The sequence below is a fragment of the Pan troglodytes genome, chromosome 7, assembly GCF_028858775.2.
Source record: "Pan troglodytes isolate AG18354 chromosome 7, NHGRI_mPanTro3-v2.0_pri, whole genome shotgun sequence".
In the NCBI taxonomy this organism is placed as follows: Eukaryota; Metazoa; Chordata; class Mammalia; order Primates; family Hominidae; genus Pan; species Pan troglodytes.
In genome coordinates this window covers 51,179,585-51,201,452 of record NC_072405.2, presented here as the reverse complement: position 1 = coordinate 51,201,452, position 21,868 = coordinate 51,179,585, and the positions used below count along the sequence as shown (strand labels likewise).

Sequence of the window (21,868 nt, the reverse complement as noted above, 5' to 3'; positions counted from 1 at the left end):
GTGTGATCATTTCCTTACAGCTTTACCATCTATGTGTGCATGCGATGTCGTTTTCCTTTGCCTGTTTTTGAACTTTTGCGGGTGGATCACAGTGTGTTGTTTTGTGGTTTTCAATCAGTATTAAATCGGTGTACTGTGTATGTATAGGTAATTTTAATTGTTGCCTAGTATTCCAGTGTGAATAGAACAGTGAATCCATTCTACTCTGGTTGGGCATTTTGTTCAGACTGAGGCCACTCAGAACATGGCTATAAACATTCTAGTGTACGTGGAACGTAGTGCAAATATGTTGGAATTTCCAGGACATGCACTTTGGAGTCTTTAGAGAATTGTCGATGCGTAGAGTATGCATAACTACCAGCCAATGCCAAATTTTTATTTGGAGTGCAACAAAGCTAACTTCCCAAGACACACTTTGCTTTGTAGTTCCTGGAACCCCTTTCCCCCACTTTTTTTCCATTAAGAGTAGGTTTTCTCATAGAGCACTGAAAACTGCCAAGACAGCATTGAGTGGGGTTTTTTGTTGTTGTTGATGGTGGTTTTTGAGAAAGGGTCTCGTTCTGGAGTGCAGTGGCGCAATCTTGGTTCACTGCAACCTCTGCCTCCTGGGCTCAAGTGATCCTCCTACCTCAGCCTCCCAAGTAGCTGGAACCACCGGTGCAGGCCACGATGCTCAGCTAATTTTCTTATTTTTTGTAGAGAGGGGGTCTCGCTATGTTGCCCAGGCTGGTCTCAAACTCCTGGGCTCAAGTGATCCGCCCGCCTTAGCCTCCCAAAAGTGCTGGGATCACAAGTGTGAGCCACCGAGCCTGGGCCAGCATTGAGTTTTTAAGGTTGCCTTACAGAGTACCACTTGATAGTTGACCCCTGATCATTTAGCATTTTGTAAGTGTAAAAAAAAAAAAAAAAAAAAAAAAAAAAAAACAAAAAAAACTTACCTGAAGTATTCTCAATGGTCTTTTTTTCAAACATTCTTCCCTACACCAAGGGCAGAGAAACCTTTAGAAATTACACATACGTGGCCAGGCGCGGTGTCTCGCGCCTGTAATCCCAGCACTTTGGGAGGCCGAGGCGAGCGGATCACGATGTCAAGAGATCCTGGCCAACATGGTGAAACCCCGTCTCTACTAAAAATACAAAAATTAGCCGGGCGTGATGGCGGGCTCCTGTAGTCCCAGCTACTCGGGAGGCTGAGGTAGGAGAATCGCTTGAACGCGGGAGGCTGAGGTTGCAGTGAGCCGAGATCGCGCCACTGCACTCCATCCTGACGACAGAACGAGAATCTGTCTCAAAAGAAAAAAAAAAATTACACGTGTGTCTCGCCTGTCTTTGGTTCCTGTGTTGGTGCCTCTGGATATTTGTCAAACTAGAGTTCCTACATTCCTTATCAGGTTATTTCTGTCGAATCTCTAGCACTTTTAAGTGACGTATAATCTTGTAGGCAAGTGAATGAAGTCAGTGAGTATATGTCACATTGACTTACTCCTGACTCACATGCAGCTTGTCTTTAGATGGGCAGATAAGATGCTGGCCCTACTGGAGCGACTGTGGTTGTGCCGTTCTGAGCACCCTTCCTCCAGTGGCCCCGGTTTTCAAGGCTTTGACACAATGGACCTAAAGTCTCCTTTTTCAAGCTTGGCTGCATATCCACAGTGCTTTTGTGCATGATGTTACGTTGTTCTGGAGGTTTCATTTTGTAATTCCAGTTACCTTTGATGAAAGAAATTAGTAAAAACTTTTTGGATGTGAGTAATTGCAGAAGCCATGTGGCTGCTGAGTTTCTACGTGAGCCTTGGGGTAAAAAGACACTGAGATTCTCTCCTTTGTTCCAGGAAGTCCCGGAATTTCCTATTTTTCTCTTATTTTCTCTGTGTGTTTTATTTTTTTTCCTTCCCTGAAAGCTTTGGAAATGCCTGAGGAGAGGTGAGTTGAACTTGTCTTAGCTGTCTGGTTACTCCGGTTAGTTGGAGGCTAGTTCTCACCCACAGCTGCTTATCAGATTAAAGAGGGCATGTCCTGTGTGACAGTGCTCCAGATTGCATCCTGTCTTCCCAGGGAACACATACTTAGAGCTGTGATTAAAGAGAGTTTGAGATGCTATGTGGAGCAGCTCTGGGGCAGGCATGGCTAGTTTTTATCATATCAAAACATGGCTAGTTTTATCATGATTCCTTGGCAATTGTTAATAATATTAACCAAACACTGTAGCTTCCATTTACTGAGAGCCTATATGATGTGCCAAGCAGTAAGCTAAATGCCTTACCTTCATTATCTCATTATAAACTTCACAAGGCAAAGCACTTCCCCTGCCACACCCGCCCCAAAAAAGAGTGGCAGTTTGATATGGTTCAACCTAATGCCTTTTACGTATGAGGAAGCTGAGACTGAAACTTTATGTAAGTCCAGGGCTGTCTGACTCTGGAACTTGTGCTTGTTTGCTGTCTGAAGATACTGCTCAATAAGATGTAGCCAGCTGAGCAATAGCAAAGCCAGTTTCTCTGCAAACTTCTATCAGTTACACTGCACAGTTTCCAAGATGGATGGGGTTCAGTTTTTGTGAATCTTAAACAGTTCAAAACCGAGTATTAGTAACTCTTCTTTTCATATTTTACAGGATACCATGAAATAGATTACATCCCATGTTCTATACATTTAATAACCTTGTTTTTGGGTTTAATGTAAACAACATTTAGTGGCCACTACAACATGTAAGACCCTGCGCACTACTAACAGTAATAAGATACGATTCCTGACTGAAAGGAATTCATTCTTTAAAAATGTATTTTTAATTTTTATAGATGTATAATAGTTGTACATATTTATGGGGTACCTGTGGTATTTTTATACAAATATGTACAATGTGTAATGATCAAATCTGGGCAGTTTTTTGAGACAAGGTCTTGTTCTGTCACCAAGGCTGGAGTGCAGTGGTGCGATCTTGGCTCACTGCAACCTCTGCCCCCCAGGTTCAAGCAATTCTCATGCCTCAGCCTCCCGAGTAGCTGGGATCACAGGCGTGTGCCACCACGTCTGGCTAATTTTTGTATTTTTAGTAAAGATGGCGTTTCACCATGTTGGCCAGGCTGGTCTCAAACTCCTGGCTTCAAGTGATCCACCCACCTTGGCATCCCAAAATGCTGTGATTACAGGCGTGAATCACAGCACTGGCCTGAATCTAGGGTTTAAAAAAAAAAAAAACGCTGCAACAGAGCCTCCAAATAACATGAAAAAATAAATCCAGTAAGATATTACTTTATGGGCTTGGAACTAAGTGCTTAACATTCTGTGATTAATAATAATAAAATTTTGAGGGTGAAGCAATTGAGCACAGTATCTACATATTCTAAAACTGAACTGTAGTCACTTGTGGATTCTGTAAATATTTGGCACCAATAAACATTAATTTTTGGCTGGGCGTGCTACCTCACGCCTATAATCCTAGCACTTTGGGAGGCCTAGGTGGGTAAATTCCTTGACCCCAGGAGTTGGAGACCAGCTTGGGCAAGATGGTGAAACCCATCTCTACAAAAAATAAAACATTTAACTGAGCTTAGTGGTGCACACCTGTAGTCACAGCAGGAAGATTGATTGAGCCTGGGAGGTCGAGGCTGCAGTGAGCCAAGGGTGCACCACTGCACTCCAGCCTGGGTGACAGAACAAGACCCTGTCTCAAAAAATAAATTTTAAAAATTTATAAACATTAATTTGAGCAATATCTGTTTTTCAAGAAGGAAATTTGTGGTGTAGTGAGAGTGTTTAGCAGTTGACATGCCAGTCATGCCACTTAGGTCAGTGTAGGTGCCTCCGGAGTAGGCACCGTCAGGAAACTGAGCGACTGGGTGGTAGATGAGAATGGGCATTGACCGGGCATTGAAGCTCAGTTTGCATATCAAGAGAGGAAGCAAGTATTGGCTTTATTTTTCTTGTTAAAGTAATTCATACTTGAAAGAATTGAAACTGTGAAACTGTGTCCTAGGGAGGGTGATGGTCTGGCTTTGCCAGTCCAGCTTCTCACTGATAACCACTCTAATGTTAGCTTTGATGTGGCTTTTTCTCTATTCCGAAACTCTGAATCAGAGAAATTTAGCAGTAGAAGGAAGTGAAGAAATAAAGTCACAGTTGTTAACCTAAAATAATTTAAAAGGTCAAAATCGAGTTTAAAGAGAGTTTAAGTGTAAAGGTTGAGGACAGGCCACCTGGGAAAGGACAGATTTAAAAGCATAGAAGTCAGTGCTCGTAAGTATAGACATTTGGGATTGTTTATATGGACAAAATTTAGGGACATTTAACAGAATTTTAATATCTTAATGTAAGGCTTAATGTACAGTTATAATGATCTGATTAGTCAAGGTGCGTTTTTTAGGGAAGAAAGAATGTAACTGTCATGAGACCCCTGTTTGGGGCACCATCTGGTCTGAGTTAGGTACAGGACAATAAAGGAGGCAGTTAATCTGTAATAAAAATCAGCAATTAGAAGGAGGAGATCTGGTCTCTTTTAAAAAAAAGACTTAGTCTTTTTTTAGTTGTTTATAGAACAAGAACAATGAGGAAGAGTTAAGCTAAAAATCTAAGAAACAGAATTGTAAACATGTTACGTGACCCAGATCATAGTCATATCTCTTTCAAGGCTTAAGGTGCTTTGGAGGTTCTAAAAACGTTTGAATTTTATTTACTTTTACACAGTTGTTGTAACAGAATTGGAACTAAAATTCAGGGCTCCTCATGTCCAAGCAACAACTGCTTGGGCTTCAGTTTAGAGCCTGTATGGTTGGACAGAATCAGCAGCACTGTTTAGTTCTGGATAATCACTGACTGTGAACAACAAAAGTTGGAGAACAGAAGTCCTTGATTTTGGAATTCATTTTCAGGACTGAGGTATTATGTCATCTCCCCAAGTAGGAAATTTTGTTTCCTGTTTATCTTCTGGAGTTATAAATCAGACCAGCCTCTTTCCAAACTGAAGTGATGGTACAATACCTCATTTTTGAGCCACTAGCACCTGTAGTTGCTTTTTTGCTCCAATTTTATGAGAAACTATGGCAGAAGTTGTGCTGTCAAAGCCCCCAACAAGCAGGTCAAATGGCATTAGTAGATCTCCATTTGACAGCCTGGCTTTTGTTGGGATTTCCATGGGGCAAGAAAATGCAGTGCCCTTCTCTTTTCCTCTCAACACCGCTGGGAATATCTGCTGTCAAATGATGCAAATAAAATAATATGGACATGCAATACTTAAATATCCTGGATCTCTGAGCTCTTGGAAATGTACATGAAGCAATATCTTAAGAGTATAATCACAGGCCGGGTGCAGTGGCTCACACCTGTAATCCCAGCACTTTGGGAGGCTGAAGTGGGTGTATCACGAGGTCAGGAGATCAAGACCATCCTGGCTAACACAGTGAAACCCCATCTCTACTAAAAACAGAAAAAATTAGCCGGGTGTGGTGGGGGGCGCCTGTAGTCCCAGCTACTCGGGAGACTGAGGCAAGAGAATGACGAGAACCCGGGAGGCAGAGCTTGCAGTGAGCCGAGATCGCGTTGCTGCACTCCAGCCTGGGCGACAGAGCAAGACTCCGTCTCAAAAAAGAAAAAAAAAAGTCTCAAAAAAAAAAAAAGAATATAATCACATAGTAGTCAAATATTTATATATAATATATATTATATATATGTTGTATAGTATAATTTATTCGCATTACCATTGATTGCACCTTGAAGGACATAGAAACAAATGTAATGCATTTTTTTAAGTACAAAATAATAAACGGCCTAAATGTATAGCATAGGGGAAAATGTAAGTAGGAATAATTACAATGCATTTGTTGATAGACTTAACTTACAAAGCACTTTCACCTCTGTTCATTTGTTTTAACCTTCACAGCTCCGTGAGGTAATTAGAGGTTGGAAATCTTGACACAGGGGATAACATTTGGGTTATCTTTGAGCAGATGCAAGTAGTTCTCAGTGCCCTTAGGACTTTTGAAACAGCTACAGCACCTCTAATTTTAAGAGAGGAAACCTGATGAAATAAAAACCTAAATTGACTCCGTGGCCCACCCCTAGCTTATTTGAGGCTCTTCAGTTCAGTTGGCAGCTCATTTAACTGTTCTTTTGAATGAAAATACTGCAATTAGAGCTGTTTCTGTGAGTTTCCTGGTGTGCACCTTCGTAGTAGTTACTTGAAACCAGTCATTAAAAGTTCCATATATCAGGCGATTAGTCCGTGTAAAGCTGATGAAAGCTGCCTTTCATCTGTTTGCGTAGGTTTCTTCCATGAGTGGTAATTTTCTTGCAGCCAGTTCAGATGATTTTCAAAGGTATTAAGACGTCTATACTCAAAATACCTGATTAGTGATGATATTGAATAAAACTTTTTTCAGCTCAATAAGTTACATAAATGCAGAACTTTATTTTAATTATTCATATATATTTAATTGAATATATATTCCTTAATTTCTCTTTAGGTGTCTTATAAGACTTTGACACTTCCTGTTTTGTCTGAAAAAAATGTGAATTACCTGTGATATTTGGACTCCAGTGTGGTTGGGCTATCTCCCCTCATACCTATAGAATTAGGTACTACCATTTTTCTCTAGTTTAGAGTGTAGGAAGGAAAGTTTCTTATCCTCCCTTTTCTCTTCATAAGGAAATGCAGCATCAGAGTGATTCTGTATTCCAAGCAGTTCAAAGAATTCTGAACCATAAGCTGAGCTTAGTTTCAGGTGGACAAATAGTTTTTCAAGCACCAGAATTTTCATTATTTCAAGTAGTTTTAGTATAGCTATAAATGTTCTATAGCCTAAATGTCTTTTACTTTTCAAATTACAACACTGTAATTATGGTAAGTCACTTTTATTTAAACAGATATCTATTAGGTCCTACTGTGTACAAGGCATATGCTAGAGAATATGAGAATGCTTACAGAAAACTATAATATATTTCCTTTCCCATCAATACATGGGAAATGCCACAAGATATACACATGCTGTGAGGGGGAAGAGGGATCTGATCTATTTAGAGAACTTATTTGGTATTCAGGAATAAGAAGAGAGCAGTTGGATAAGAATGGCTTTTATTTATTTATTGTTTTTGGTGGGGGGGTGGGGAGGTTGGGGGGCGGGGGACAGGGTCTTGCTCTGTCTCCCAGGCTGGAGTACAGTGGCGCTCTCTGGGCCTCACTACAACCTCTGCCTCCCAGGTTCAAGCGATTCTCCTGCCTTAGCCTCCAGAGTAGCTGACATTACAGGCACACGTCACCCGGCTAAATTTTGTATTTTTAGTAGAGACGGGGTTTCACCATGTTGACCAGGCTGGTCTCGAACTTCTGACCTCAGGTGATCCGCCTGCCTCAGCCTCCCATAATGCTGGGATTACAGGCGTGAGCCACTGCATCTGGCCCAAGAATGGCTTTTTTTTTTTTTTTAAAGGGGTTAAACTTGAAGAGGAAAAAACATTTTTAAAAAACACATAAATAAATGATAAATTATAGTAATTGTTTTCCTTAAAAGAAATAGAATTTGGCTGGGTGCAGTGGCTCATGCCTGTAATCCCGGCACTTTGGGAGGCCGAGGCAGGTGGATCACGAGGTCAGGAGATCAAGACCATCCTGGCTAACACGGTGAAACCCTGTCTCTACTAAAATACAAAAAATTAGCCGGGCGTAGTGGTGCGCGCCTGTAGTCCCAGCTACTTGGGAGGCTGAGGGAGGGGAATTGCTTGAACCCGGGAGGCGGACGTTGCAGTGAGCTGAGATCCGCATCACTGCACTCCAGCCTGGCAACAGAGCAAGACTCCATCCAAAAAAAATAGAAATAGAATTTTGTTCTCCACAAAATAATGTGTCTGGCAAATTTTAAAGAACTCCATCAGTCCCCACTGGAGTTGTACTTAATTGCAGCCTATCAGAAACCAAATATATTAGAAGTCAGTTATATTTACATTGCTTTTATTAGTATATTTCATTTTCACTGTGTCATTTGTAACTCTCATCTTGTTTCTTCTTATTTTAGACCTGGAATGGCCAAATATCAAGGTGAAGTTCAAAGTTTGAAACTGGATGATGATTCAGTTATAGAAGGAGTAAGCGACCAAGTACTTGTGGCAGTTGTGGTCAGTTTCGCTTTGATTGCTACCCTGGTATATGCACTTTTCAGGTGAGATTTAAGGACAAAAGAATTGAGTAGATTTGCAAGGGCTGCTGACTTTTTGACCCCTAATAATGTATAATACTTAATATGAACAGCAAGTAACAGATCTCAGTGATTGTAGATGTTTACTAAGGTATTTTATTTTCCACGGGGCTTTGAATACTAACATATATTTCCTGTCATCAGCTGTCTTACCAAATAATAATTAAATTCATCATCCACATTTTGAATAAAATATTAGTATTTTCTATTGGCGTATGGCAATTTAAAAAACTTTAATTTCCATAATTAAATCCATCAACTTGTAGGTGATATAGATGATAAGTGCAAAATACTTTCAGTTTTAAATGGAAAAATTGAGCAAAAAAAGACTTGTATAGTAAAAAGGGAACTAATATTAGAATTAATTTAATTTTTTTACTTATTTATTTATTTATTTATTGAGACGGAGTCTCAATGTGTCGTCCAGGCTGGAGTGCCATGGCACTATCTCAGCTCACTACAACCTCCATCTCCTGAGTTCAAGCGATTCTCCTGCCTCAGCCTCCTGAGTAGCTGGGATTACAGGCATGCGCGACCACGCCCGGCTTATTTTATATTTTTAGTAGAGATGGGGTTTCTCCATGTTGATCAGGCTGGTCTCAAACTCCTGACCTGAGGTGATCCACCTGCCTCAGCCTCCCAAAGTGCTGGGATTACAGGCTTGAGCCACTGCACCTGGCCCTAATTTTTTGTATTTTTTGTAGAGACAGGATTTCGCTAGGTTGTCCAGGCTGGTCTCAAACTCCTGACCTCAAGTGAACCACCCGACTCAGCCTCCCAAAGTGCTGGGATTACACTCATGAGCCACTATGCCCAGCCTATTTATTTATTTTAGAGACAGGGTCTCGCTACATTGCCCCAGTTGGACTTGAACTCCTGGACTCAAGCAGTCCTCCCATCCCAGCTTCCCAGGTTGCTGGGACTACAGGTATGCACCACTGCACCTGATTCTAAAATTAATTTAGGCTGGATGTGGTGGCTCACCCCTGTAATCCCAGCACCTTGGGAGGCTGAGGCAGGCGGATCACCCGAGGTCAGGAATTTGAGACTAGCCTGGCCAACATGGTGAAACCCTCGTCTCTACTAAAAATACAAAAATTAGCTGGGCATGGTGGCAGGTGCCTATAATCCCAGCTACTTGGGCGGCTGAGGCGTGAGAATCACTTGAACTTGGGAGGCAGAGGTTGCAGTGATCCAAGATAGTCTCTTATTAGGGTAACATTATCTTGATTTCAATCGGGTATTTTATAGAGTGATAATCCAGAGTGATTGATACTGGTGATACACTGTGGATATCATAGGGGAAATAATGACTAGATGATAGCAGAGTTAAGTGAACTCCACTAAGCAGGTTGTTCTTAGGATTCCTGACTAATGTTTTAATATACACCAAATAGAAGGACATTGTATATTGCTGCAGGGCTCTGTCCTTGGGCCTTTTCTATTATTATTATTATTATTATTTTTGAGACTGAGTCTCACTTTGTCGCCCAGGCTGGAGCGCAGTGGCGTGATCTCGGCTCACTGCAAGCTCCACTTCCCGGGTTCACGCCATTCTCCTGCCTCAGCCTCCCGAGTAGCTGGGACTACAGGTGCCCACCACCACGCCCGGCTAATTTTTTGTATTTTTAGTAGAGACGGGGTTTCACCGTGTTAGCCAGGATGGTCTGGAACTCCTGACCTCAGTTGATTCGCCCACCTCGGCCTCCCAAAATCGGGGGGTTACAGGCGTGAGCCACCGTGCCTGGCCTACCAAAAATTTTAAAATTAGGCAGGCGTGGTGGTGCATCCTGTAGTCTCAGCAACTTGGAGGCTGAGATGGCAAGATCACTTAAGCCTGGGAAGTCAAGTCTGCAGTGAGCTATGATCATATCACTGCATTTCAGCCAGGGCAACAGAATAAGACCCTGTCTCAGAAAAAACAAAACAAAAAAATAAAAATACACAAAGGACCTATATAGACATTTTTCAAAAGAAGACATACAAATGGCCAAAAGGTTTATGAAAAAATGCTCAACATTACTAATCACCAGGGAAATGCAAATTAAAACCACAATGAGAAAAAACCTTTTATCTTTTAGGATGGCTGTTATCAAAAAGATGAAAACAATAAAGATGAAAGAAGCATTGGCGAGGGTGTGGAGCAAAGGGAACTGTGGTGCACTTTTTTGGGGAGTATAAAATGGTACAGTTGCTGTGGAAAACAGTATGAAGGTTCCTCAAAAAGTTAAAAATGGACTACCATATGATCCAGCAATCACACTTCAGGGTAGTATATATCAAAAGGAAATTACATCAGTATGTTGAAAAGATATCTGTGTTCCCATGTTCATTGCAGCAGTATTTACAGTAGCTGAAATATGGAATCAAGTTAGGTGTTCACTAGTGAATGAATGAAGAAAATGTGGTGTGAGTATATAGATCTCTCTGTATACACAATGGAATACTTTTCAGCCCCTAAGAAGGAAGGAAATTCTGCCATTTTCAACAACATAGATGCACCTGGAGGACATGATATTAACTGAAATAAGGCACAGAAAGACAAATACTGCACAATCCCACTTAACTGTAAAATATAAAACATTTGAATTCACAGAAGCAGAGAGCGGAATGGTGGCTCTCAGGCAATGGAAAGATAGTCTAACAGCGCAAAGTTTCAGTTACACAGATGCATTTTTAAAAAGAGCGGCAGGGCGCGGTGGCTCGCGCCTGTAATTCCAGCACTCTGGGAGGCTGAGGCAGGCGGATCATCAGAGGTCAGGAGTTCAAGACCAGCCTGGCCAACATGGTGACCCTGTCTCTACTAAAAATATGAAAATTAGCCAGGTGTGGTAGCATATACCCGTAGTGCCGCTACTCGGGAGGCTGAGGCTGGAGAATTGCTTGAACCCAGGAGGTGGAGGTTGCCGTGAGCCGAGATCGTACCATTGCACTCCAGCCTGGGCGACAAGAGCAAAACTCCATCCTTTTTTTTGTTTTTTGAGACGGAGTCTCGCGCTTTCGCCTGACCTCAGGGGATCCAGCTGCCCTAGCTTCCCAAAGTGTTGGGATTACAGGTGTGAGCCACCGTGCCCGGCGAAGACTATTTTTTTTTTTTTTTTTTGAGACGGCGTCTCACTCTTTCGCCCAGGCTGGACTGCAGTGGCGCTATCTCGGCTCGCTGCAAGCTCCGCCTCCCGGGTTCACACCATGCCATTCTCCTGCCTCGGCCTCCCGAGTAGCTGGGACTATAGGCGCCCGCCATCGCGCCAGGCTAATTTTTTATATTTTTAGTAGAGACGGGGTTTCACCGTGTTAGCCAGGATGGTCTTGATCTCCTGACCTCGTGATCCGCCCGCCTCGGCCTCCCAAAGTGCTGGGATGACAGGCTTCAGCCACCACACCCGGCTATTTTTATTTTAAATATTTTTCTATTATTTTCTGATTTCTCTACTATGAATATTTATTATTTGTATGATAAAAGTTTTTTCTCCACATCTCCAGACTAGAATGATGTGAAGCCCAAACTAAAAAGTTTCCATTATTGCCAGGCGCAGTCGCTCACGCCTGTAATCCCAACACTTTGGGAGACTGAGGCAAGGTGGATCCCCTGAGGTCAGGAGTTCAAGACCAGCCTGGCCAACATGATGAAACTGCGTCTCTACTCAAAATACAAAAATTAGCCAGGTGTGGTCGTGGGTGCCTGTAATCCCACCTACCCAGGAGGCTGAGGCAGGAGAATCGCTTGAACCCAGGAAGCAGAGGTTGCAGTGAGCTGAGATCGCACCACTGCACTCCAGCCCGGGCAACAAGCAAAACTCCATCTCAAAAAAAAAAAAAAAAGAATTCAGTTAATAAGGCAATTGTATATTGTAGATGCTGAAAACTGTATAGGCTACTTTTATAAAATTAATAGCTAAAGGTCACATCTGCATTATGTTCAGTTTGGGACTAGCATTTTAAGCTGGAAAACATTCAGGGGAGACTGTCAAAATAGGGAAAGCTGTGGAAACAAATCATATAAAATGCTTGAAGGAAGGAGGGAATGTCTAGCTTAGGGAAGGGACTCTTGGACAATAAAACTGTCTTTGTGATGAGGGCTTGGTCTTGTTAAAGAATTAAAATTTTAATTTGTGCAGCAGCAATAGAAAAAAAAAGAATTAGAGCCAGGCTCAGTGGCTCATGCCTGTAATCCCAGCACTTTGGGAGGCTGAGGTGGATGGATCGCTGGAGGTCAGGAGTTCGAGACCAGCCTGACCAACATTGTGAAACCCCGTCTCTACTAAAAATATAAAAATTAGGTGGGTGTGGTTGTGGGCCCCTATTACCCCAGCTACTCGGAAGCTGAGTCAGGAGAATCTCCTGAACCTGGGAGGCGGAGGTTGCTGTGAGCCGAGATCACGCCACTGTACTCCAGCCTGGGTGACAAGAGCGAAACTCCATCTCAAAAAAAAGAAAAAAAAAGAATTAAATTTATTCTGCCAGGCGCAGTGGGCAGAACTGGGGCCACTGGAACAGTGGGTGGAGATAAATGATGAAATTTTTACTCAGCCTATAGTGACATCTTTTCAAGTTACATAATGTGCTCCCGGTTACTTGGACATTGTCTGAGGTAATCGGTGAAGTAATCGTGATTACTGAGGTAATCATGATGTATTGGGGAAGGGGTGGCATTTGTAGTTTAAAATTCAGACAAGTCTCTTTTTTGTAATTTATTTGATGATTTTTAGTCATAATTAATTTTGTTTTGGTTTTGTGGTAAAATATACATAACAAAATTTATCATGTTAAACTTTTTAGTCAGAACATGTGATTTCTCTTTTTTTTTTTTCTTGAGACAGGTTCTCTCTTGGTGCCCAGGCTGGAGTGCAGTGGCACCATCTTGTCTCACTGCAACCTTCGCCCCCCAGGCTCAAATGATCCTCTCGCCTCAGCCTCCCATTTAGCTGAGACCACAGGCACACACCGCCATGGCCAGCTATTTTTTTGTATTTTTGGTAGAGACAAGGTTTCGCCATGTTGCCCAGACTGGTCTTGAACTCCTGGGCTCAAGCAATCCACCCACCTCATCGTCCCAAATTTCTGGGATTACAGGTGTGAGCCACTGTGCCCGGCCTGATCATGTGGTGTTTAATCTTCCCTAACAGAAACTTTATGCCCATCTAAGTAGCAACTCCCATGGTTCAGCTCTGGGTAACCTGTGTTCTACTTTGTGTCTCCATTAATGAGCCGATTTTATGCACCTCATAAAGTAGAATCATACAGTATTTGTTCTTTTGTGTTTAACTTGTTTCACTTAGCATAATATTTTCAAAGTTCATTTATGTTGTAACACGTATTAGAATTTCCTTCTTTTTTATCACTAAATAATATTTCATTGGGTATGGTGCTCACACCTGTAATCCTAGCACTTTGGGAGGCTGAGGTGGGAAGATTGCTTGGGCCAGGAGTTTTAGACTAGCCTGGACAACAGAGCAAGACCTTGTCTCTAAGAAATATTAAAATTTAAAATTTCTCATTGTATGTACATACCATATTTAGTTTCTCCATTCATCTGTCAGTGGTCATTTGGGTTACTCCCACCTTTTGGCTGTTGTGAATAATGCTGCTAGGAACACTGGTATACAAGTATCTGTTTGAGTCTGTGTTTTCAACTGGAATTTCTGGGTCATAAAGTAATTTCTATGTTTAACATTTTAAGGAACCTCCAGACTGTTTCCCACAGCAGCTGCCCTGCTTTATATTCCCACCAGCAAGGCACCATGGCAGTTTCTCTACTTCCTTGCCAACACTGTTGTTCCCTATGTGTGTGTGTTTTTTTTAATAATAACTATCCATAATAGGTATGAAGTAGTAACTCACTGTGGTTTTGATTTGTATTTCCCTACTGAGTAATGATGTTCAGCATCACTTCACATGGTTAGTGGCCATTCGTCTATCTGGTTTTTGAGGTTTCTTTTTGAGATAGGGTCTTACTCTGTTGCCCAGGCTAGAGTATAGTGGCGTGATTATGGCTCACTGCGGCCTCAATCTCCCAGGCTCAAGTGATCCTCCCACCTCAGCCTCCCGGGTAGCTGGGACGATAGGTGTGCACCACCATGCCCAACTAATTTTTGTATTTTTTGTAGAAACAGTGTTTCACCATGTTGCCCAGGCTGGTCTCAAATTCCAGGGCTCAAGTGATCTGCCCACCTCAGCCTCCCAAAGTGCAGAAGTTACAGGCATGAGCCACTGCTCCTGGCCCTAGTATTTGGTTTTCTGTTTCTATATTAATTCACTTAGGAAAATGACCTGCAGCTGCATCCATGTTGCTGCATTCTTTCCTTTTTATGGGTGCATAGTATTCTATGGTGTATATGCACCACATTTTCTTTATCTAGTCTACCATTGATGGGCATGTAGGTTGATTCCATGTCTTTGCTCCTGTAAATAGCAACACCAGAGTTTTGACCTGCTCTGTTTTCATCCTGGGCCAATTCACTCCTCCTTAGGCAACCTGATGGGCCCCTGCTCCTGGGACGTCATCATATTGATGCCAAAGTTAGTGCAGACACCCAAGTGGCATATTGCATTACAGCTTAGAAGTCCTGGGCTCAAACAATTCTCCTGCCTCAGCCTCCTGAGTAACTGGGACTACAGGTTCGCACCGCCACACCTGGCAGTTTGTCTGTCTTCTATGGAGAATTGACTATTCAAGACCATTGCCCATTTTTGAATTGGGTTGTTTACTTTTTTGTTTTTGAGTTATAAGTGTTCTATATATATTCTGATATTATTATCAGATACAGTCATACCCCATAGATATTTCAGGTTTGGTTTCAGACCACCACAATAAAGTGAATAAAGTGAGTCATATGAATTTTTTGGTTCCCTAGTGCATATAAAAGTTATGTTCACATTATATCATAGTCTATGTGTGTAATAGCACTATGTCTAATAAACAATGTACATACTTTAATTATAAAATACTTTATTGCTAAAAAATGCTAACAGTTATCTATCTGAACCTTCAGCAAGTCGTAATGTTTTTGCTGGTGGAGAGTCTTGACTCCATGTTAACAGCTGCTGACTGATCAGGGTGGTGGTTGCCGACAGTTGAGGTGGCTGTGGCAGTTACTTTTTTTTTTGAGACAGAGTATCATTCTGTCGCCCAGGCCGGAGTGCAGTGGCGTGATCTCAGCTCACTGCAACCTTCACCTCCCAGGTTCAAGCAATTCTCCTCCCTCAGCCTCCTGAGTAGCTGGGATTACAGGTGCGCACCACCATGCCCAGCTAATTTTTGTATTTTTAATAGAGATGGGGTTTCACCACGTTGGTCAGGCTTGTCTTGAACTCCTGACCTCATGATCCGCCCGCCTCAGCCTCCCAAACTGCTGGGATTACAGGCATGAGCCACTGCGCCTGGCTGGCAATTTCTTAAAATGAGACAACAAATAAAGTTGACACATTGACTGACTTTTCCTTTCACAAAAGATTTCTCTGTATGTAGCATGTGATGCAGTTTGATTGCTTATTATCCACAGGCTTTCTTTTCAAAACTGGAGTCAGTCCTCCCAAACCCTGACTGCTTCTGCTCTATCAACTTCGTTTATGTAATATTTTAAATCCCTTGTTGTCATCTCAACAATGCTCACAATGTCATTACCAGGATTAGATTCTATCTTGAGAAACCACTTCTTTTGCTCATCCATAGGAAGCAACTCCTCATCTGATCAAGTATTGTTATGATGCAGCAGTTTGGTCACATCTTCGGCCTCCGCTTCTAATTCTAGTTTCCTTGCTGTTTCCACCATATCTGCAGTGACTTCTTCCTCTGAAGTCCTGAACCTCTCAAAGTCATCCATGAGGGCTGGAGTCAACTTCTTCCAAACTCCTGTTAATGTTGATATTTTGATCTCCTCCCATGAATTAAGAATGTTCTTGGTGGGGCATGGTGGCTCACGCCTGTAATTCCAGCACTTTGGGAGGGCGAGGCAGGCAGATCACTTGAGGCCAGGAGTTTGAGACCAGCCTGGCCAACGTGGCGAAACCTTGTCTCTACTAAAAATACAAACATTAGCCAGGCACGGTGGCACACACCTGTAATCCCAGCAACTTGGGAGGCTGAGGCACGAGAATTGCTTGAACCTGGGAGACAGAGGTTCAGGCAAGCCAAGAGTGTACCACTATACTCCCAGCCTGGGCAACAGGGCGAGACTCTGTCTCAAAAAAAAAAAAGTTATTTTATTCTTTATTTATTGCTTTTGAGATGGAGTCTCACTGTGTTGCCCAGGCTGGAGTGCAGTAGCATGATCTTGGCTCACTGCAACCACCGCCCCCCGGGTTCATGCTGTTCTCCTGCCTCAGCCTCCCAAGTAACTGGGACTACAGGCACGTGCCACCGTGCTTGGCTAATTTTTGTATTTTTAGTAGAGACGGTGTTTCACTGTGTTGGCCAGGCTGGTCGCAAACTCCTGACCTCATGATCCGCCCATCTCAGCCTCCCAAAGTGTTGGGATTACAGGCGTGAGCCACCACACCTGGCCAAAAAAAAGAATGTTCTGATGGCATCTAGAATGGGGGATCCTTTCCAGAAGGTTTCAATTGATTCCCCAGATCCATCAGAGGACTCACTATCTATGGCAGCTACATAAAGTGTATTTCTTAAGTAATAAAACTTGAAAGTCAAAATAATCCTTGATTTATGGGGCTGTGGAATGGATGCTGTGTTAAGAGACATGAAAAAAACATTCATCTCCTTGTACATCTCCATTAGAGCTCGTGGGTGACTAGGTGTATTATCAATGAGCAGCGATATTTTCTTTTTAACAGATTTTTTTGTTAATACACTACACAGATGTATGCAGTAATATTTTCAAAGAAAGTCATTTTTCTGAGCAGTAGGTCTCTCAAGTGGGTTTAAATAGTTTGATATGCTGTTATCCAAGCATTGTTGTTGCATTTATAGAGCACAGGCAGAGTAGATGAGCATAATTTTCAAGGGCCCTAGGATTTTCAGAATGGTCAATGAGCATTGGCTGCAACTTAAAAGTCACCAGTTGCATTAGCCCCTAATAAGAGAGTCAGCCTGGCCTTTGAAGCTTTGAAGACAGGCATTGACTTCTCCTCTCTAGCTATGAAAGTCCTATATGTCATCTTCTTGCAAGGGAAAGCTGTTTCTTCTACATAAAAATGTGTTGTTGAGCGTAGCCACCTTCATCAATGATCTTAGCTAGATCTGGATAACTTGCTGCAGCTTCTCCATCAGCACTTGCTATTCCATAAAATAAAAGTTTGCACTTCGTCTTTCCTTAAATGTCATGAACCAACCTCTGCTAGCTTTCAACTTTTCTTCTGTAGCTTCCTCTCCTCCCTCAGCTTCACAGAATTGAAGAGAGGGAGGGACTTGCTCTGAATTAGGCTTTGGCTTAAGGAAATGTTGTGGCTGGTTTGATCTTCTATCCAGAGTACTCAGACTTTCTCCATGTCAGCAATAAAGCTGTTTTGCTTTTTTATCATTTATGTGTTCACTTAAGTAATACTTTTAATGTCCCTCAGGAATTTTTCCTTTTAATTCACAACTTAGCCAACTAGCACAACTTTTGCCCTAGCTCGACTTTTTACATGTCTTTTTCACAAAGCTTAATCATTTCTAGGTTTTATGTGAAGTGAGAGACATGCAAGTCTTCCTTTCACTTGAACACCTAGAGGCCACTATAGAGTTATTTATTAGTTGGCCTAATTTCAATATTGTCAATGCCTCAGGGAATAGGAAGGTCTGAGGAGAGGGAGAGAGACTGGGGAATGGCTGGTCAATAGAGCAGTCACAGCATACACAACGTTGATTGATTGATTGATTGCAAGTATAACCAAAAGGCGACACAGAAACATGAAGCAAGTGCATGCTGTTGGAAAAATGGTGCCAATAGTCTTGCTCAACACAAAGTTGTCACAACCTTCAGTTTGTAAAAAACGCAATATCTGCTAAGTGCAATAAAGTGAAACAAAATAAAATCAGGATTTCCTGTATATGATTTGCCAATATTTTGTCCCTTTCTGTGGATATTCTTCTTACTCTCTTAAGTGCCCTTTGATATACATAGTTTCTGATTTTGAGAAGTCATCTTTGTGTTTTTTTCCTTTTTTTGGCCTGTGCTTTTGTCTTATATGTAAGGAATCATTGCCAGAATCCAATGGCATGAATATTTTCTTGCTTTTTCCTAAAATTTGTATAGTTTTAAGTTTGGCCCTTTGATGCATTTTGAGTTTTTATATTTTTAATATGGATATTCAGTTTTCTGGCACTTATTTGTTGAAAGAGGGTACTTTCCCTATTGAATGGTCTTGGCACCCTTGTCAAAAAGTATTTGACCATTGTCTCAATCAGTTTGGCTTGTTATAACAAATAACCATAGGCTGGGTGCGGTGGCTCACACCTGTAATCCTAGCACTTTGGGAGCCTGAGGCAGGCAGATCACTTGAGGTCAGGAGTTCAAGACCAGCCTGGCCAAAACATGGGCCAACATGGTGAAACCCCAACTCTACTAAAAATATAAAAATTAGCTGGAAATCGCTTGAACCCGGGAGGTGGAAGTTGCAGGGAGCCAAGATTGTGCCACTGCACCCCAGCCTGGAAACAGAGCGAGATCTGTCTCAAAAACAAAAACAGGCCAGGCGCAGTGGCTCACGCCTGTAATCCCAGCACTTTGGGAGGCCGAGGCAGGCGGATCACGAGGTCAGGAGATCGAGACCATCCTGGCTAACACAGTGAAACCCGGTCTCTACTAAAAATACAAAAAATTAGCCGGGCTACTCGGGAGGCTGACAGGAGAATGGCATGAACCCGGGAGATGGAGCTTACAGTGAGCTGAGATGGCGCCGCTGCACCCCAGCCTGGACGACAGAGCAAGACTCTGTCTCAAAAAAAAAAAAAAAAGTCCGGGCACAGTGGCTCACGCCTGTAATCCCAGCACTTTGGGAGTCCGAGGCGGGCAGATCATGAGGTCAGGAGATTGAGACCATCCTGGCTAACACAGTAAAACCCTGTCTCTAGTAAAAATACAAAAATTAGGGTGTGGTGGCGTGCAGCTATAGTCCCAGCTACTTGGGAGGCTGAGGCAGGAGAATCACTAGAACCCAGGAGGCAGAGGTTGCATTGAGCTGAGATTGTACCATGGCACTCCAGCCTTGGCGAAAGAGCAAGACTCTGTCTCAAAAAAAAAAAAAAAAAAACCCACAAAAAAACAAATAACCATAGACTGGGTGGTTTAAACAATAAACATTTATTTCTCACAGTTCGAGAGGCTGGGAGGTCTTAAGATCAAGGTGTTGTCAGATCTGGTGTCTAGCGAGAATTGGCTTCATGGTTTGTAGATGGTGGTTTTCTTGTTGTGTCTTTACATGGAAGAGAGTAGAGCAGGGAGCAGGTTATCTCATGTCTCTTTTTATAAGGGCACTAATCCTATCACAAGGGCACCACCCTCATGACCTAATTACCTCCCAAAGGTTTTGTCTCCAAATACCATTATTATGGGAGTTACAGGCAGTATTCAGCAGCTTGGGCTATTTGTTCTTGTTGTTTGGCTTCACAACAAGATGTAGGAATTCTTAAATCTGGTGGTAGAATATTTTTAAAAATATATTCTATTTAAATATATTTTTAAAATATATATTAAATATTCTACCACCAGATTTAAGAATTCCTACATCTTCTTTCTTATAGAAAGAAGCCAGAGGAGAGGCTTTCCAGTCACGTGGTTCATGTCTGTATTCTGAAACGTCATCACGATTTTTTTTCCAATGAAAAGGGAATGGTTTTCTACTCTCAAAGAATGGAGAAATGCCATTTACCTAGGTATTCACTGGTATTTAAATGAGATGGTTCCTCTGCTAGTTAGATTGCTCCTTGACAGGGTGCTTTCATATAGTGAGTGCTTTCTTTCACAGATCATCTGTTCAATCATAAAAATGTGCCTTATTTTAAAATGAAGAATGCATCAAGCTTTAACAGGTTTAGGCCAGGTGCGGTGGCTCACGCCAGTAATCTCCACACTTTGGGAGGCCGTGGCAGGCAGATCACCTGAGGTCCGGATCGAGACCAGCCTGGCCAACATGGTGAAACCCCATCTCTACTAAAAATACAAAAATTAGCCAGGCGTGGTGGCATGTGCCCATAATCCCAGCTACTCAGGAGGCTGAGGCAAGAGAATTGCTTGAACCTGGGAGGCAAAGGTTACAGTGAGTTGAGATTGTGCCACCACACTCCAGCCTGGGTGACAGAGTGAGACTCCTTCTCAACAACAACAAAATAAGATTTAACAGGTTTAAACAGAGTTCAAATTGTTTCATTGTTTAGATATTTGACTTTAAATTGCTTTTATGTCTTCTCTGAACTAACAGTTATATTTAGTTGACTTCTTTTTCTAAAATTTGTGTTTTTTTGCTAACAATTGAATAATCACAGGATGGATTTCTATACTTTTCCCTATCACATTCGGATATGAGAGTCCTTATGTCTGTTGGATATTGGCTTACCCAGAGAGTAAAGGCTCTCTGTAGAGTAACCATGGGACTGTGTAGACTTAAAATATTCTTGTTCAAGACATTTATGTTTAGAAGATACATCAGTAGTCAAATGAAATTAAGCTGTGATAACATGTAACGCTTCACCCCCACCCCACCTACCAGCCTGACCAACACATCTTTCTTTTTTTTTTTTTTTTTAAGATGGTTTTGCTCTTGTTGCCCAGGCTGGAGTGCAATGGCGTGATCTCAGATCACCGCAACCTCCACCTCCCGGGTTTAAGCGATTCTTCTGCCTCAGCCTTCTGAGTAGCTGGGATTACAGGCATTCGCCACTAAGCCCAGCTAATTTTATATTTTTAATAGAGACAGGCTTTCTCCATGTTGGTCAGGCTGGTCTCGAACTCCCAACCTCAGGTGATCCACCAGCCTCGGCCTCCCAAAGTGCTGGGATTACAGGCATGAGCCACCGTGCCCAGCCAACATCTGACTTTCAGTATGGGATGTTTTATCCCATCCATTTATATTAGCCACTAACCGCTTGCCTTTGATTCACCATTTTAATTGTTAATGTCAAGAGATTAGTGACATGTTAAGGTTTGGCTTTTCTTCCTTTTTTTTTTTTTTGAGATGGAGTCTCACTGTTGTCGGCCCAGGCTGGAGTGCAATGGCATGATCTCAGCTCACTGCAACCTCTGCTTCCCGGGTTCCAGCAATTCTCCTGCCTCAGCCTCCTGAGTAGCTGAGATTACAGGCGCCCGCCACCAAGCCCGGCTAATTTTTGTATTTTTAGTAAAGGCAGGGTTTCACCATGTTGGCCAGGCTGGTCTCAAAACTCCTGACCTCAGGTGATCCACCCGCCTTGGCCTCCGAAAGTGCTGGGATTACAGGCATGAGCCACCACACTCGGCCAAGTTTTGGCTTTTCTACATTAAATTTAGTTGCTGCTCTGTTCCCCTCCCCTAATACCTGAAAATTAGGAGAAGGATCTAATTAGATGTGGAAAAGCGTTCAAATGCATAATAGTAGGTAAAATTAGATAGCTGCTTATTTTGAAGAAATTTCACCAAAGAAACAAATGTTCTTTACATTACTTGTAAGCTTCCATTTACAATAGATTTCCAAGGTACTAGGCCTCTGGATTTTACCATTTGCCGCTTGAACCTGAAATTGGCTAATGATCAGTGATCTCAGAAGAACTCACC

At 42.3% G+C, this 21,868-nt stretch overlaps 1 protein-coding gene across 5 annotated transcripts in view; it reads left to right on the top strand.

Annotated features, from left to right (window-relative positions):
- Window positions 1–21,868, top strand: part of RNF170 (ring finger protein 170) — a 47,195-nt gene that overhangs the window by 870 nt on the left and 24,457 nt on the right. For all 5 annotated transcript variants that reach the window (XM_016959445.3, XM_016959444.4, XM_016959442.3 and 2 more), the window contains exon 2: window positions 8,004–8,147. In XM_016959445.3, the coding sequence (XP_016814934.1) occupies window positions 8,011–8,147 (137 nt within the window). In that variant the 5' untranslated portion in view covers window positions 8,004–8,010. The remainder of the gene's footprint in view (window positions 1–8,003; window positions 8,148–21,868) is intronic.